Source organism: Condylostylus longicornis, unplaced genomic scaffold, assembly GCF_029603195.1.
Source record: "Condylostylus longicornis isolate FDR11 unplaced genomic scaffold, ASM2960319v2 ptg000045l, whole genome shotgun sequence".
Classification (NCBI taxonomy): domain Eukaryota; kingdom Metazoa; phylum Arthropoda; class Insecta; order Diptera; family Dolichopodidae; genus Condylostylus; species Condylostylus longicornis.
Window position 1 is genome coordinate 778,299 of NW_026578014.1, and position 19,757 is coordinate 798,055.

At 22.3% G+C, this 19,757-nt stretch overlaps 1 protein-coding gene across 7 annotated transcripts; it reads left to right on the forward strand.

Moving 5' to 3' along the window:
• The first annotated feature begins 1,794 nt into the window (after window positions 1–1,794).
• Window positions 1,795–16,154, forward strand: LOC129610619 (cyclin-dependent kinase-like 4). Of its 7 annotated transcripts, none has more exons than XM_055523232.1 (8): window positions 4,336–4,444; window positions 7,515–7,619; window positions 13,400–13,586; window positions 14,258–14,543; window positions 14,649–14,899; window positions 14,972–15,067; window positions 15,132–15,275; window positions 15,991–16,154. In XM_055523232.1, exons 1-8 carry the CDS (start codon window positions 4,428–4,430, stop codon window positions 16,105–16,107), a joined length of 1,203 nt encoding a protein of 400 aa, XP_055379207.1. In that variant the 5' UTR covers window positions 4,336–4,427; the 3' UTR covers window positions 16,108–16,154. The 7 variants fall into 7 exon arrangements, with proteins under 7 accessions (XP_055379210.1, XP_055379207.1, XP_055379209.1 ...); XM_055523234.1 differs by lacking the exon at window positions 4,336–4,444 and adding an exon at window positions 4,603–4,648; XM_055523235.1 differs by lacking the exons at window positions 4,336–4,444; window positions 7,515–7,619 and adding an exon at window positions 1,795–1,862.
• The last annotated feature ends 3,603 nt before the right edge of the window (window positions 16,155–19,757 follow it).

Below are 19,757 nucleotides of genomic sequence, written 5' to 3' on the forward strand. Positions count from 1 at the left end.
GTACGAATGTATGTTTTGGTAAAATATTCTTTGAGTACATTTATTGCAACTACATATCTACCAATTTTGAACGTTACAATTTTTAAGTCTTTATAAAATATTAACCATAATTTTCTAATCAAATTTTGTTTTATTTTTATTTTGGAAACTATTTTTCATTTGAAGGTTCTACCTATAGTTATATTAATTCATGTCTATGTTGAGGAGGTTTTGTTTTTGCTCAAATCCTTGAAATACACTAAAAATTTTGGATTGTAAACCTTCTAGAAAAAAATAAGAAGTAAAAAGGAAAATGTATATATTTCTTATTTTTTCTGTACTACAATATACATACGTATACATATACACATGTTAATATATCATGATGACGTTTAACTGTTATTGTGTGGTTACAATAAAAGTATAAATGTTCAAAAGTTATGAATTTATTTTGTTATTTTCGTTGTATGACTCAATACAATACATACGCATATAGATACTAGTACGTATTACTTGGTTTAATATCACTTGTTTATATTTTTATGCAAACAATACTAGAAATTCACCTAGGGCAACCACACGTACACAAATCTAGCAAAAAATATTTATAATTCCATTTAATTTAGTTCTTATGTATATTTTTATTTTAAATATGTTTGTATATTAAATAAATATTATTTTGTGAAATATCATGGATTAGAAGTTTCGTTTATATTTTAGATGGTAAAACATTTTAAAATAAAACAAAATCAATAATAAATGAAATTGACATAAATATTTCAATCTACTTTGAGTCGAAATGAATTCTTTTTTTAAATTTGATCCTCGTTTGGTAGTTCTTATTGAGCTTGAAATATTTTTGAAATCATACTCATTTACATTTTATAATTAAGTAAATTGAAAAATAAATTTCTTCTTAATTAAAAATATTTTAAAATATTTTATTAATTTTTTTTCGTTTCATTTTACTTCAACGTTATTGTACTTGTATTACAATAGTAAGTGGTTTTATATTATAAATCATTTGTATTTTTAATCTGTAACCCTTTAGATGACATTTATAACTCAATATTTTGAAATTTCTTTTTTTTTCTCTATTTGCTTGCTTTTTCACTTTTATTTTCAATTCTAGAATAAAATAAAGAGCTAAAAACAAAATATAAAACAAAAAGGAGTTGTAATAAAGAAAATAAAATGAATTTTCTCGACCCCCTCATATGTTTTGTATTTCAATTCCAAGTATTTCTTTTTTAGTTCATTACACAATTGAATTTAACTACGTAATAATCCTAAAACTATTATTACTTGAAAAATAATTAAGTAAAAATTATTAAAATTATTAATATTTTAAAATAATTAAAAAAAAACACAAATAAATGCATACATTGTAAATAAATACAAATTTACTTTTGTATATTTACAGTTATAAATATTTAAAAGTAAAAATGTTTAAGTGTGTGCGACAATTTTTACAATATCATGGTGTTAAAAATAACTATTATTTTACATGTAATGAAAAGGACAGAGGTCATTTTAATACATTCATAAAAATTTTACCATAGTGGAAAATGAAAATTGTATAAAAAATATTACTAAATAATAAAATTATTCTTCACAAATAGAAAAGGAAAAAAAATATTTTGGAAAGGGAAAGAAAAACGGACTTTTGTGTGTACTAAAAGCAAAAACATTATTTTGAAAATAAGAAAAAACAAATAGCTTTTACAGTTTTATTTTTTGATTTTTTGCTTTTTTTTTTTGTTTTATATTGCATTAAAAGCTGGTCATCAATATTATTACCATTCGGCATTATATATGGACGAATGGTTTGGTGAAAAACGGTTATGGTTGTTTGGTAATCATCTTCCCTTATTACCCAGAGGGTAAGTTAATGTAAAAATATTAGTTAATTCAGAATTTGTTTAAAATATTATATACAACAAGTATTTTTTACATATTTATAAATATTTAAAATAATATATACATAAATATTATATGTATATTTATATTTATAATGTAAAATGTACATACATACGTACATATGTGGCTATTTTCTAATTTTTTTCCTTTCATTAATTTTTTCTTAAATTTATGTACTTACACTTGTAAAAAGTCTGTTATTTTTAGGGTGGACATTTAATATTTTTTTGCTAAAAAATTAATATTGAAAATTTCAGCATATAACAATCAAAAACACAATTCAGATTATAAATGAATGTATACGTATAATTGCTGAACTGTTTGTAGTCAATTACTGTAACCAATATGCCAAGAAATATTAAGTATTTATATAATATATACATATATAAACAATAAATTAAGATTTTGTAATGTTAAATTGATTGTAGAAATTATTCTCAAATTAATTAAAATAAAACGATCTTTTTAAAAATTTAGAAAAATTTTTTCTTGTAAATCAATAATTCGTATTTGTCATTCTTTGACTTTTTATTAAACAATTCGTTTAAAAAATAATGCCAACATTGTTTTTTGAGAAATTTTTGGTTTCTTAAATGTCATTAAATGAGCTTTGACTATGTATAAACAAATTAATATAAATACACATGTTGGATAAAAATGAACAAAATGTCATTTTAGAAGAACGTCTTTCTTTTATGACGTTTTAATGTATTCAAGTTACATACATACGTGTAGTTTTATTTATTTAAAAGAAGAATAAGGAATAAACAAAAGCGAAAAAGGGAAGTAACAAAAAAAAAGATTACGTTAAAAAAAATAATGTCTAAAAATAGCAAATTCTCTTTTTTACTAAAAATAAATATTTTTTACGCAGTTCACTTTGGTGAGAGTTTCAAAGAAGTTTCGCTAGTTGGTAGATAAATATTATTATATAGACCTTGAATAATACTCTTATATATATACATAAGTATATAGTTAGAAAAGAAAAATATTTTAAATTGGAAAATAAGGAAGTAGAAAAAACCTTGGAATTTAAAATTAAATTTAAATAATTAGTGGGTTTAAATTTAAGTAAGTATCTAAAACTTATAAAATTTTACCTTTTATTCCGTTAGTTTTGATTTAAAAAGTATTAAACCGGATAATTTATATACATACATACATATTCTTATGATTATGTGTAATTAACTTTATATTTTATTTTTAGATACTTTTTAAATAAAAATTAAAAAGAAATTAAATTGAATCAGAATGGAATTCATAAATTTAAAAAAAAATATTCAAAATATTGATTTGATTTAGTTTGGAAAAATCAAATCAATATTATTTGAATATTTGGAACCAAAGTAAATGCTAAAGAAAATCAACGCGAACTAATTTTTTTTTGTTACACATTTTCTCAGTTCATATAAATGGAAAAATTAAGTATTTAAAGCAAAAATACTAAAAAATTACAAATACATATAATTAACATTAAATTTATATGTAATTTAATAAAATGTAATATGAAAGGTGTGAAAGAACTTTTATTTTATTGTATAATTACGGCATTTATATTACTATGTTAAGTATTTTTCAAGTTCGATTGTAGAAATTTTTTGCAAAATGAGATTTTAATAGACCAAAAAATAAGCTTAGTTTTAGATATGGAAACTAATTTTTATTAGAGAAACTTGCTTGATTTTGAAATACAAATAAATAAAAATTTTATTAAAAAGCTAGGTTTAGGTTGAAAAATTCCTGGGCATAGTAGAATGGTAAATTTCATTTTATTTGCAAATGTATTTTTTATAGATTTATTTTTTGAAAAGAATTGTTGCAATAATTTTCCATATTCATTTTGTCAATAATTTCTTTCTTGTTTGAAATTGCCTATAATGCTCACATCAAGAACGCATTTTCAACGCTTAAGACACGACATCTACTTATATATTTTAAAAGAAAGTTATAATAATTTGAAATTCTTGTATTAATTGAAATTGAAATTCTTGAATAAAAATTTTATTATTCCATTAAACTATGCTTAGAAATTATAAATATGTACATATTTTTTTAAAAATTATTAATTTTCTAATTTTCCCACCCTAACATTTGGTCAAAATATAAATTTAAAAAAGCATTAAGTTGTGTAAAGTGAAGAAAAAAACTTTACTATCGATCCGATGAAACAAAACATATACAAAGAAAAGTACAATAATATTGAAGTATGTACATAATATATACTTATTTACATTAACGTTACACGTAATAAAAATATTGTAATGCATATTATATAGAAAAGCTATACTTACATACCTACATTAAAATTTCTTTTGATATTACTGTATTGCTACTTATAAAATGTCACATATACATTGAACATTTATAAGCAAAAAAAATAAGAAAGTAGTAATTTATATAGTATCCTTTAACTGGCCGTATTAGTTCTCACAGTATACTTACTTCTAAATAAGTATAATTAGTGGTGCGGTTGTTACAAAAAACAAAAAAATACGTTTTTTTTTTTTTCTCATATAGCGGCTCATTTTATGCATTTATATTGTAGGTACTTTTTTTGTCCAATTAATTGTTTTTTCGTTTTCCTTATTTTCAATACAAATAAAAATTATAAGTAAATTTTTTTTAATACAATAAAAGAAAATTGATTTTTAATCAATTATTTACTATAAAAATTTTCGAATTCAATCGATCAACATAATATTATATATATATAACTAAACAAAAATATCTCAATTAACGCAATTTACAGGTAAATATTAACATTATATTTCCGTATTAAGCTTTAGTTTTTAAAGGGTCATCTTAAGAGCCAGTATGTAAAAAAATTTATTATATTCTTTTGTATTATTTTATAACATTAAAAGCATGTGAATAAATCTTAAAAAAAAAATTAAAATATTAGAAAATTCTTAAATATTTTTTTAAGTATTTGAACACGGTCAACATGGAACCACAAGGATTTATTCTTATCGTATTTTAAATTTTGATCTTTTATGTTTAATAATTGGTATTTGATTAAAAAAAAGAACGATTTGTGTATAAATTATTCGTGCATACATACAATAATGTATATATATTTTTTAATATTTGAAAAAATATAAATATTTAAATTACTTAAGGTTGTAGAAAAATAATATAGAAGAAATTTACCTTTTTGGGATAAATTCATAATAGTGTGATATTAAAAAAAATATTTGATATTATAACAAAAAAATTCATGATCATATCAAGGTTATATTCAATATGTTACAGTGTTACATATATTCCTCTATATAAAAACACCTACATATACACTATATTATAACAAAAATAATTATTTACACTATATTATAACAATAATTATTGTTATACTTTGAAAATTTATAATGTTTGTTGTTTATAAATTACATGTGTGCATTAGGTTTATATGTATGTATATAAGCAATATGTATAATGTATACGTATTTTAAATATTATATCTAATATGTTATAATACTACGTTATATGTGCTCAAGGTTCATTGGATTAAAATAATTTAAATTTGAATATATACATATATACATACATAGAAATGTATGAATATTATTATAGTAAAATTTTATATTATTATGTTCATATATATGTATGTATGGGTGTACTGTAGGTAATTGTTTATTGACGTGCATAATTTCGAAAATTATTTGAACATTCAATAATCAATTAATAATTATGTATGTATTTATGTACATATGTATATAAAAAGAAATAATTCCTAGAAACGTAAAAGTAACAGTAAATTATGTCTTTTTCATTTAACAGTTAAAAATGTAATACACCTGTTTGATAACTGTTACATATGAAAAATTTCGGTTTTCTTGTATATTTTCCATTTATATGGTGTATGGCATATTATTTTGGTATCGTTTATTTTAATATCCTTGGAAACAATAGTTTTTTTAGTATTTGATAAAAAACAAAGAATTTCTTTTAAAATATTTTTCTTTAAGGAATCATGAAGCAAAAATTTTGTGATTTCTTAGATGAATTCTGTGATTACAGTTTTTTTAATTTACTCAATTTATATATGTATGCATATATGTGTTTTGATATTTTCGTTTGATTTGTATATTAAAATTTGTATACTTTAACAAGAAATACTTTAAACCCTAAATCAAAGTTAGCTAGGTGCTTCGAATCCTATTCAAGAATTTATCATAATTATGGTGATTTCACTTTTATAAAGTTTTTAGTTTTAAAAGTATGTATGTATATAGTTAAGTTTATAAAGATAATCAATAAAATCAATGAAATTATACTCGTAATATTGAGTTATACAGTAAATTGTATAATTTATGACCTATTTCCATTTCAAGTAGAATTAAATTAATAATAACAAAATAATTAAATAAAATTTAAAAAAAAATTAAATGTCCTTCCTCTATATTGTCTTAATTTATTATAACATATAGATTAAGTTAGTTAGTTGTTAAAACTGTAAAAGATATTGTTATGCTTTATTATGTATCGCTTAAACATTTTTAACTTATTTTTGTGTAATTTCAATCATTCATTCTTCATTTATGCATTTCAAATACAATATTGAATTATTAAGTTTCACTATCATCATTATAACTCCAATCAATACATTACTATAGTATTCGCAATTTGTCTTTTAATTGGCTATAATTTTATTTAATATGGTGGAGAAATTCCACTGTAAAATAAAAATGAATTGTATAAGAGAGAATAGTTGCGAATACTCACAACATCCGCTCATTAAAATTGCTGTAATTTGATATTCATTTTATTGATGAGATCAATTTGCAAATAAAAAAAATTGCAGAAACATTAATTTTCATTGTAAATATTAAGGCATGCAAAATAAGTGATGTTGCTTCAAAATAAAAATCGTCAGTGAGATTTCAAATTACAATTTATCCATAATAATAAAATATTCAGATGAAAATACTGATATTCTATAAGTTGGTTAGTGTTCATAATTGTACGAATATAAATTAAATGAGCTAATATATAAATTCCTGTTGCAGAAATAAGATTTTAAAATGAGCTACAGAAACTAAGACCAAATGGAGCTTGATAGAACTTACTACATATTAGCTCACACCCCTCGTTCCCCTCTTATCCTTTTTATCATGTTTTATAAATACTTTAATAAAATAGTCATACAATTTTATCAATGTCTAAAAAAGTTTTAAATGGCCTTATAACTTTTTCCGAAAACTTCTGGAAACCGACCTGGCTAGAGCCCAGAATTAATTTTAAAGAATTAATTTCCTATTAAGTAGGGAGAATTAAATTTGTTCTAAAAAGTATTTAAAGGCTAAAATACAAGATTTAAGGCTTTTTATTGTCTTAATTGCAACATGAATGTTTTAATATAGATTTGAAAGTAATTAATTTTCTCTTGCTTAAAATAACAAAATGTTTTAATAGATAAATTTACCATTTCGTTAACCTATCTTACAAACAATGAAGTGTTTTACATTGTTGTGAGTTCGATTGCAATGTGTATAAGATAAATGTATATGATAGTTATACATTTTTGAAAAATTTATTTGAAAAACGAAAATATTTAATTATGTTAAAATAGTCTTGTTATTTTTTTTTTTTTTTTTGTATTTTGATTTTTTTTTTAGCGCAAAAGTATGCAAAGAAGAAGAAAGAAAGAAAGTGATGACAGACAGAAAAATAGATTTGCTTTTTCCAAAGAATTTACGAGCAGATTCTTGTCGGTGGAACAGGTAGTAATTAACATACTAAAAAAAATTTGTTAATCCTATTATAAAGCCAATTTACTAATCATTTTATAATAATAATTATTATTGCATGACTAAGTTAATTTTATATTTAAAATTATTAATAATTTGGAATCTCAAATATTATAAAAATTGAAAAGTAGGTAATTCTATTTTAATTATTTTTTTTAAATATTTTATATAATATTATATAATATTATTAGATTTAAATATTTACTAATCATGTATATGTTATTTAGTAAAAACACATTGCACATTTTAATTGTAATATAGTTCATTACACTTAATGTTAAAAAAGCACACAAGCATATTAAACTAACGTATGTATATATATAGGTTGTTTTTAATAATATAAAATTAATCAAACAAGTAGAATATAATTAACAAATTACAAATTCTGGTAGTAAATTGAATTAAATTATATTGTGCTATTATATTACATAGTACAATGTCTTATAATTAGATAATAAATATCTAATAGAAGACTTAGCGCGTTTATATTTCACTTAATTTATTGAAATTTCTTCTGCTCAAACTATAATTTGTGATGGAAACTGATGTCTTTTCCGGAAATAACTTTCAATCAAATATAAGTAAATTTTACAATCATTTATATGTAGCGGAAAACATATTATTTGTATAAAGATATACGAAATGTAATTTGTAAAATTTTGTCTATTAGTTTCAATAAGTTCATAAAAATTTTATTGAATTTTATATTCGTAGTCTCTTTAACTCAAATTTCTTACTAATAATAAATTTATTTAAAATAAAATATTCGTTTATAAAAAAATTTATACAAACATTCAAATACTACTGTCAATGACCTCCATATTATTTAATAGTAGAAGTACAGGGAAGTAAAAATCAATTTTGCTTTTTTCTTTTTTTATTAAATAAAGAATTAATTTAGAATTTTTTTCTTTTATAATATAACATTTATTTTGTAGGTATGATTAAATGTTATAACCGAATACTATTAATAATACACAAAAGAAAATATTAATATTTTTTATATGAAAAAATTTTTTTCATGCAATGTTTCGTCTACAATTTTTGTATGTATGTATGTAGTTCTCTGATATTATAATTATTTTTAAATTAAATGACATTAATTTATTATTGATTTTTATAATAAATGTTCAAGGACTTTAAAATTATTAAGAGGCACGTGAGTTTCATTTTATTATCTTGTAAAATAATAAATTCAAAATATTTTTATTTTACTATTTTATGATTTTGGAATTCCCGCATAAGAAAATTTATGTATTTGAATATGATAATAATTTTTATTAAAAAACAAACGCGTATCATAAAATTATCCTCTTAATATTTCAAAAAATTCCCATTTATTATGGGTTATTTAAATATCGTTTTAAATTAGTATTAATGGTTAAAAAGTAATAGTAGTAGTTTAACCACAAAACAATGCTAAATTTAATTTTATATGAGTTATTAAAAATAACCTTTCATTATCCTTGATTGCTTTAACAATAAAACTTTAAAGTAAAAAATAAAATTTCATTTTCACCAATTTGGGTCAAAGTTCATTTTTCTTTTAATGCGTAGAAATCTAATGATGAAGTATTTCCGGCAATTAGATATCCGTATCGAAAGCTTTAACTGTGTAGATTATTCGCTTTATTGTATTTTTTTTCCCTTGAGATTAGGGACAAAATATAAAATAAAATATAAAATAATATTTACCAATTAATTTATTATTAAAGATTTTATATTATATTAGTAAAATTTTAGGTACTCTATCATGATTATTGTATAAATAATCTAAAGCCAAAAATTAACTTAAAATTTGTCATGCATAGTTTTCCAAAACCGTGTCTTGAAATTTTTATGCTAATTAAAGAGCAACCAAAATATTGAACATTGAAATATGTATACGTACTCGCGATTTTAATTTGAATATATTATTTGGCCCGTCGTGTAAAAAGAGAGCAACTTAGAGTTTTTAAAAAAATAGGTATATAGAGTTGGCTTTTTATGTTTTAAGTCATTTGAGAAATCAATCGAAACAGACTTTTCTCATTGTTATTTAAAAGGAGGGGAATTATGAAAAAAATCAAAATATATTTTAAATTGAAAAATTTTAAATTGAACGAAAAAAATAGAGTTGACCGCATAAACTCTGTGATACCCGTACGAATTTGTATCCTATATGCGAAAAAGTATACCAGCTGACTATGGAAAAGATTACGATTTGAAGTTGCTATATTACCATATTAATTTATGCAAAATTTCAGTACTGTGTTTTCTATATTTTCTATCGAACTACTATTTAAGTTGTATGGCTTCTACCACAGCGAGTCAAGAAATTTCAATGATTTTTATCACACATAACAGCCCTAACAAAACACACTTGTTTTCACAAGATTTCTATATTATAATTCCAATAATTTTTGAGTAACGGACAGGCAAAGCCAAATCGACTCAGAATTCGACGTTGATCAAAAACATACACTTGAGTCTACATCTCAGACCGTTTTTTCTTAGCGTTACAAACGGTAAGGCAAATTTAGTATACCCTTCGAATATAGTGGTAATCCAAATGAATTTCAGGGTAATATTAATTAAGATACATATACCAGTATATAAAACATATGACAATATGAGCGTGTACATTTTCACTTAAAACGAAATTTGTTCAATATGTATGTATATATTGTATACGTATGGAGGTATATTTATGGACGTATAAAAATAACCCGGGTGTTGTGGTCAGTAGTAGTGAAAGATTTGTAAAAACCATATTTAGAATGGTATTTAATGCAACTAAAGAGCAATTATTCACTGCCGTTTGCAACTTTTTTTTAATATACATAACAAAAATTTGTATTATTGTATTGTATAAACTATTATTTTTTCTTTACGAAAAACGAAGAAAAAAATTAGCTTTTTTTTTGTTTTCATTTTAGTGAAAAAAAATTAGTATATACATACATTTTTACTTTTTGGAAATGTTGAAGGACTGCAAAAGGAAACTTCCTTACAAATCAGTTTTTTATGTAAATTAGTTCCTGACGATTTAAGCGGTTCTCTATTATAGCGTGTTAACAAATAAATTTTTAGAAAAAAATCAGTAAATCAATTTTAACTTTTGAACAATTTCTGAGGTAATCATTTATACATAGAAAATATAGTGGTTTATTTTGAATGTATATTACAAGTTTAAAACTCTCAGGGAAGAATTTATTATTGGAATATTTTGCTATTTATATGTACATGGGAAAAAATAGAAAATCGTATAGATGACCATTATTTATTAATGAAATGGTTTTCTGCAGGGGAAAAGTTTTAAAAATCAGCCTATAAATTGAATTTATCAAGAGTTCCAGAGTTTATATTTTCTAAAAAAATATCTTATTTATTTTAAAGGGGCATGACACTCTCTTAAAAGTGTCATGCCCCTTTAAAATAAATATTAACAACATTGTACACTGATAAAGTTTCAAAAGTTAAACGCCATAATTAACAATATGATTCAGTTTTAACCGAATTAAGCTGCGCAAGTAAGCTTTTTCCAAAAAAAAAGATAGCTCATGTTTTTTACGTATATTTGCATGCCGCTATATTGAATGTAATTGAGTGTCAAATTACATGTTCAAATTAAATATTATAATTTCCCGAATTATTAATCACATTGCACCTTCGTTTTCTATATTTTTGGAGCACAAAACTAAAATTTTTGCGTTCAATATAATTTTTGTTAAATCTAAATATTTTGAATTCGTGAGTTCCTTTAAACAAAATATAAAAAAATAAAAAATAAAAATCAAACATCATTTTGTGATTTAATACTTTTAACATTTTTTATGTGTATATGTATGTAAATCTAAAATAATGGGAAAAATGTCGGCATTTGTTATTATACTAAAATTCTATTTAATTGTGGTCAATATTTAACTTATATTATATATATATTTATATATGTATATATATGTATATTATATATTAATAAATATTTATTAAACGCAATAATTTACGATATATAAAAGAACAACATATGTACAAATTATAATTGACTTTTATGTATATATAAACAGAAAATGACCTTCAACAAAATCACCTCCAATAAAAATTGGTGTAAAAAATCGAAAAAATTATTTAAAAAATTCATTTAATGGATTTAAAATAAAATAGAATATAAAAAAAAAACTGTATTTTATACTTGTATAAAAAAATTTTTTTAAATTGCTATCGTTTTGGACTTTAAGTTTTATGTTGTTTTTTAGAAAGTTGCAAAGAAGGTAAGAAATTTCACGTGTATGTTTCTAGTTATATACATTAAAAAAAATTATTTTAATTAAAACAAAGTAATATACAGGGTATGCGTTTTTAATACGTTACATAGGTACCAAAGATGGTAAAATTTTGAAATTTCACATGCGGTATTTAACTATAGATTTGTTATATTTGTAATTTATTAAAAAAATATTAATTTTAAAAAAATTTATTGAAATCATTCATACTTTTGTAAATTATGTTAAGTTCACATTTTTTTTATTATAAGAAAACCTAAGTGGATGTTTTCTTATTTATTTATTATGCGGATTTGAAAATATTTGAATTGAACATCTTTTCAATTGAGTATTTATTACTCATTGAGTATTTATTTCTCATGAGCTGAATTGTGTATTAAAATATCGTATTTCTTATAATTTCAATGTCAGGGTGTCTTGTTTTTGTTCACTGAGTCTATAAATAAGAACTGTTCAGATAATATATAAAAAATCTCCGTCTCCGAAATTATTCTCCGTCTAAAATACAATTTCGTTTATTCTCCATCTAAATATAAATATTACTTGTGTCACATAAAATAAGCTTCATATGTACATTTATAATTTACAAATAAATTTTTCGAAAAAAAGTAAAATTTTTCTCTATTTTATTTAAATTTTTGTGATTTAGGATTATTTTTGGCACCCTGTGTACAATGAATACCTATTAATTTGTAGGTACAATAAACAGTTCAAATATAAGAATAAAAATAAAAATATACAAACTGTAAACCATCATCAGAACCTGTAAAAAATAAAAGAGAAAAAAGAAAAGAAAAAACAAAACACAATCGCCCTGTAATTTTTGACCAAAAATAGAAAAACTTTTTTTTTGCTTTGCTTTTTTTTCACAATTCATTTCAATTATTTGCATATTTTTATATTATGTAAATCATAGCCAGTACATAAGAGTTTATACAATTGCTATGAAAATATTGGTTTGTACAAATATATGTGTATGTTTATTGTACATATGTATAATCAAAATTCAAAGCATTAAGTTAGACAACTACCGCATTATTTAGTTTAGTCCTTTATTAACATTAGGCGTTAAAAGTGATATTTAAAATTGAATAAAAAGAAAAAATCTTTCATACCTAAAAGTATGCAAATAAAATTTAAATGAAATGAAGAAAATTACAATGTTAGCTCTTTTGAATGTTTACAAAAGGTACAATAGTAATTTACATATTTATTTAATTTAATTATATAATTAATAATTAAAAAGTAGCTAATTAGTCATCATTATAACTTTAAATAATTATTACTTATGTAACAATAGTCTGCTTGAGTAGTGAAACTTTATTATCATAATAATTATAATATAGTAGATTAATAAATTTGTACTAATTACTTTTATATTTTTTATTTTAATAAACGAAACATCTTCTTGAAATAATTTTAATATGACTAAAGCTTTCTTATTACTTAAATTATAAAATTACATTATATTTTTTGATTATGATTTTTCAGGACTCAAGGGAGTGGTAAGATGGAACGTTATGAAAAGTTAAGTCGTTTGGGTGAAGGCAGTTATGGTATTGTGTATAAATGCCGTGATCGTGAAACTGGTGCATTAGTAGCAGTTAAAAGATTTGTAGAATCAGAAGAGGATCCAGCAATTAGGAAAATAGCATTAAGGGAAATTCGATTATTAAAGGTAAAGTATAATAATTATTAGTATGTATTGTAGAAATTGGGAAATTTATAAGGCTTTAATATTAAATTTTGAGAATTTGTTTTGAATTCTAATTACAAATGAGGGTTCTATTCTTGTAAAAGTACTAAATTGTGAAACATATTAAATTTGTAAAAACATCTTAAATTTTAAAATAAAGTTTGTGATTATTTGTAAAATTAACAGAAAAGTTGCTAGACCGTTATAAGAGAGAACTTTTTCTAAGCCCGACTACACAAATGCGAAACTTAATCGAATTTCAATCATATTTCAAAAATAGTGACTTCAGTCAAAAGCTTGAAAATGCTTGTAATCGATACCTATTATTGTATATGAAGTTGTAATTAGTCAATATTTAATTACAACTTGAGGCTAAGTTAGTGAAGTATATTAAGGTTGGACAGTCACATCGATTTAAGTTAATAATGGCTACTAGGGATTTCTGTCCCAGTGTAATTTATCTGTATTTTCAACTTTGAAAGTCGATTATATTGGAGCAGACTTCCATAATTGAGCACTTGAACTGAGAAAAACTTTATTATTTTTTTGTACTGTTACTGTTAACGTACTATATTTGCATTTATACATATACAAACGTATATTTTTACGCTCTTCTTTAACTCACTACATGTTTTGTGTTTTTCTTTTTTCAGAACCTAAAACATCCAAATTTAGTATCATTACTGGAAGTTTTTAGACGTAAACGCCGATTGCATTTAGTATTTGAATTTTGTGAGCACACTGTATTACATGAGTTAGAACGATACCCAAATGGTTGTCCAGATCATTTAACAAAACAAATTGTTTATCAGACAATGCAAGGCGTTGCATACTGTCATAAACAGGGATGTTTGCATCGTGATATTAAACCTGAAAATATTCTATTAACAGCTCAAGGACAAGTAAAATTGTGTGATTTTGGATTTGCAAGAATGTTAAGTAAGTTTTTTCAAAACTCAGCATATTGAATAAATACGTATATGGATCATATAATATGTATGTAAATATTCAGCCATTTAACTAAAATTGTAATTATTAAAATAGGTCCGGGCGAAAATTATACCGATTATGTTGCAACGCGTTGGTATCGTGCACCAGAATTATTAGTCGGTGATACGCAATATGGTACACCAGTAGATGTATGGGCAATTGGCTGTGTTTTTGCTGAATTAGTACGAGGTCAAGCATTATGGCCTGGTCGGAGTGATGTTGATCAACTGTTCTTAATTCGTAAAACACTAGGGGATTTATTACCAAGGCATATACAAATATTTGGCCAAAATGAATATTTTAAAGTAAATAAATACAAATTTTTTTTTTGAAATTTTAAGAATTTTCATTGCATGAATATTTATTTTCATATAAAGGGTATAACACTTCCAGTACCACCTACTTTGGAAACGCTTGAAGATAAAATGCCCGCAAAAGCATTACAAAATCCACTTACAATAGACTTTTTAAAAGTAAATATTTTCTTATGGTCAAATTTTTTTTTATGTGTTCATTTTATTAATTGATTTTTTTTAGAAATGCTTAGATAAAGATCCAACAAAACGATGGACATGTGAAAAATTGTTAAAACATTCATATTTTGAGGACTATGTTGCTAGACAAAAGGAATTAGAATCACTCGCAACATCAATTGATTATAAAAATCGTGACAAATCAAAGGTGTCAAAAACAAAAATTGTTTATAAATATTAACATATATTGCATCCATACATTTTATAAATATTTTGTTAAAGAAAGATTATATAATAAGTTTTAAGGTGTTCCTTTTACGTAAAAAAGAAAAGTACTCAGAGGTATTTCCATTTACACTTACTTTTTAATGAGAAGTAATGAAAAGTGCTAAATGGAGTGAAAGAAAATTAATTGCATAGTTTAGGGGGAAATTGATTTCTATATGTGAAAGCATATATTAAAATAAAATTACATACTCTAAATAATTCTTGTTCATTAGCTTGTAAATAAATTTTTTGTCATTGTTAAGAAATGTGCAATCCTAAAAATTTTTTATATAATTTATTATTTGCATTTTTTATTTAAAATTAGTTATTATTAATTTTAAGTAAAAAATTAGAGAGTAAATATTTTTTCATTAGAAATTTTTTAAATAATTAGAATTATTTTACTTGAATATAATTTCAGATTTTAATCTATACATAGTTGTATATATTTAGTACACAATGAAACACAAAATAAAAAAGAAAACAGAAAAAAAAAAATAAGTTAAAAAATTTTGAAATGCACCACTAATACTTTTATAAGTGCTTTTTTCACGTAAAAGGTCCACGCACTCATTATACATTTTAAATATTACAACATCCCTTTTTTTGTTTTGTTATATTTCTATTTTGGAAAAACTTTTCATATAAATGATTAGAGTTCGAATACATCATTACCGTTGTTACCAGGAACACAAGAAATGGCTAAGCAGATTATTAAAAGTAATAATATAAATTCATTTAACAGAACTGAACATCATTTACCTACTATATAATCTATATAAATATTAATATTTAACTAAAAAATTTAACAAAAATTAAATAAAGCTTTTAAGAAATATAATATATTATGTAAATTATTAAAATCTAATTTAAAAACAATAAATTTTTTTAAATAATAAAATATATAAAGATTTTAATTCGAAATTTCCCATTGCATAACTAATTTTGAATTATCTGTGTTTGGAAACTTATAATATATGTTTGTATACTGATCGCTGTGCTAAATTTTCAAATATGAAGAGAGAATTCGCATCATATTATTTGTTTGTGGAAAACGAATCGATTGAAAATATCTAATTTGAATACGACTTTTGTTTTTCTTAATTATTTATAAACAAAGTAGTTTGGATCATTTAATTGTTTCAAAACAAATACGTTTGTAAAATCATCAACCATTATTTTTGTGTATGGCGAAGTCAATAGTCTTCGCTAAGATAATCCAGAGGTAACATTCGTTAATATTTTTAAGAAGATTCATAAGATTTTTTTCTTTAAATCTGTATGAAAATAAAATAGAATCGTTTCCTTTGTTAAGTTTGAAACAGGAAGGATATCTGAATTTTTAAAGAATAATTTTTTTCTTTTACAATAATAAAAAAAATTTAATTTTACCAAGAAGAATAAAAAGAGAATATTATTCAACAGATAATAAAAATATATTTTTACATAAAATGCTGACATCTATTAGAAATTTTATTCGATAATTGTATTAAGGATTGTGTCTTGGATAAAATTCAGAACTTAAGTTTTAAACTTTGTTAAAAAGCAATTTTTTATACAGGAGTGAAGATTTTCTAAATCAAATTTAAGTGTTTTCATATTTTATTCAAGAGAAATGCGCTGGCTCCATTACAGACCTTTGAATTAATGCTAATTTATTCAACTCAATTTTTATATTATATATTATTTTATGAGTTTAAATGGCAGTCACATGTTTAATAAAATAAAACATTTGAAAAACGTAGCAGTTTATACACGATAAAGGATTTACGATTTAGTATTTAATTTGGTAAAAGTGAAAAACACATACTTCAAAACTAAAATTAGTTTGAAGAGAACAGGGTAAGTATTATAAATAGTTGCAAAGGAGTATAATTTCTCATGATAACGCACATTTTCATTGGTCAATTTGTGTAAGCATGAACATTTTTGCTGTTGGTTGTGTAACATTACTATTATTCCTGTGAGATTTAGGATATTAAAGATAATTTGCTACAAATAAAAAAAAAGTTTAATAATTTTAAAAAACCTTAAAGAGAACAAAGAATGTTGTTAAAAGCTCATTATTAACTTTAAAAATAAATCATGAATTTCATTTTAAGTTGTTTGTTTTTTATGTAGAAACTTATACCAGTCACAGATTTAAGAATTCCTTGTACAATTATAGGTACTTCATGTTCCGATGTTTACAGCAAGGTACTTCATGCATTAATTTTGTTTTTAGCGATTACAAAATTATTTAATTTTAGTATGTAAAATCATTTAAAAAACAAAATTTTGAATTTTTTAAATATTTAAAATCTTTCGAACTTCGCGTTCTAAGGCGTATCTCCAAAAAATATATACGTATGATCTTATGAGTGGTTTTAGTGTATTGTAAAGAAATATAATTTAATTCGTTGGAGTCTAATTATTAACATCTGTTTTAGCGCATATTTTAGACTGAATTATAATAATTTACATTAAAAAATCTTTTAATACTTTTTATTTTATACTCAAGAATAATAATAAAATACATAAAATTTTATAGCCTCTTTTTATGCTATATGAGAGCATACATACATATACATGTATTTAATTAATATACATAATTAAAATTTTTATTACTGTACATTAAAAATCGTCACTTGTCTAAAATTTTATCAATATTATTACTTACAAATATAAACTTTCCTATTCCAGATAAATATTTTTAAATTATAAAAATTTCTAATTATGTATATGTGAAAAAAATACACATGTAGATATGAAACAAAAAGGTTTATTTTATATGAATATTCGTTATCCATATTATCATACTTACATATTATACATATATGTCTATGTCATAAATATATAGCTATATTAACGTATGTTAACAATTTGAAATGTCCTCAAAGGAGTAGTTATAGCAAAAAATACAAATGAAAATTAAATAAATAAATTAACATAGGAAACGGGTAAGAGTATACGCTTAAAACCATATTTTAATGAGCTGAGAAAAGAAATCCTTTAAATGTCTTTACATGTTATAGGTATGTATATACGTTTGTTCATTACAAGAAATAGATTTATATAGATATGATATTACAGAGTGTAGTTAATTTTGTGTAATTATAAATATATAGTAAAAGAAATATACATACACACAATATTCATAAATTATAAGCCAACTTTACATAAAACACAGTGAAGCCACATTATAATTTTATTTTTAAAGTGAAAGTATATTATTTGAGTTTTATTTTGTAAGTGCCTAATAATAATTTAGTAACGGAATAATAAATTAATATTAAAATAATTAAATCTAATTATTGAAATTTGTGTTTTGCGTATGATAATATAATTGAAAAGCGCACAAGATCTATATTAATTTTTTTTAATTATATAAACACAATAGAGGTCCTTTTCCGCACTTATTGTCCAAATACGTAATTTAATTTTATTCATATTATTGCAAAAAATTCTTTATATAATTATTTACTTAATTATAATGGCTAATTAGTTCCATATATTAATATTTTTTGTTTCTGAATTAAAATCAATAAAAGTATATGTGCCAACTCCTATACACATGTGTAATTATATTGCACCTGAAATGCACAGTCAGTCAATATTATTCTGATGGAATGTAAAAGTCGAAATGATTTATGATTTAGTTAAATTTAATTTATCTTAATTTATCTCTTAACCCCTATACTGTATTTGAAGATTATACGGACTATATTCTTATTCGATTACTTCTTAAAAAATTGTTTGAATAAGATTTTAAGTCTTAATGTTCATATTATCACATATAAAATAATATTGTTAAATATGGAAGGATCCATATTTTCTGTAATCGACTGTTTACATACTTTACAATAAATTGTAATAAAATGTAATATACTTGTAGCCTTTGGTTTTATAATAAACCAGTGCTTTTTATTACCAGATTTTCTACGATTTATTTGAAGTAAACATACCACAGTATAAAAATAAAAAATTAAACAAATAATTTTCATTTTTATATTATCGTTTTTAAAAAAATAAATGTTTAAATAAATCTTCGAATATATTTTTTTTTGTCTTTAATTGTAGCAAAAATTTTTACACAAAAATTGCAATTATATTTTTGTATTTTAATATATTTATTTCTCTATATACATATTTTACTATACACATATATAAATATATGCAATATATTTAATAGATAAAAATTGTACTTAACAAAAAAAAAAACAGATAAAAAATAAGAAAAAAAAGGTTCCGATAAGCTTTATGTCTAAACTAATGGGACATAAAGTAATAAACATTTAACGCTCTCGGATTTCAACATTTTCTTATAAAAAAAATTGATTTTATAAGAAGATTTTCTTTTAGTGGACTTTTTATGTACACAATTGTTAAAAATATAACAATTATAACCTATATAACAATTACGCAAAAGAAAAAATTATATAAG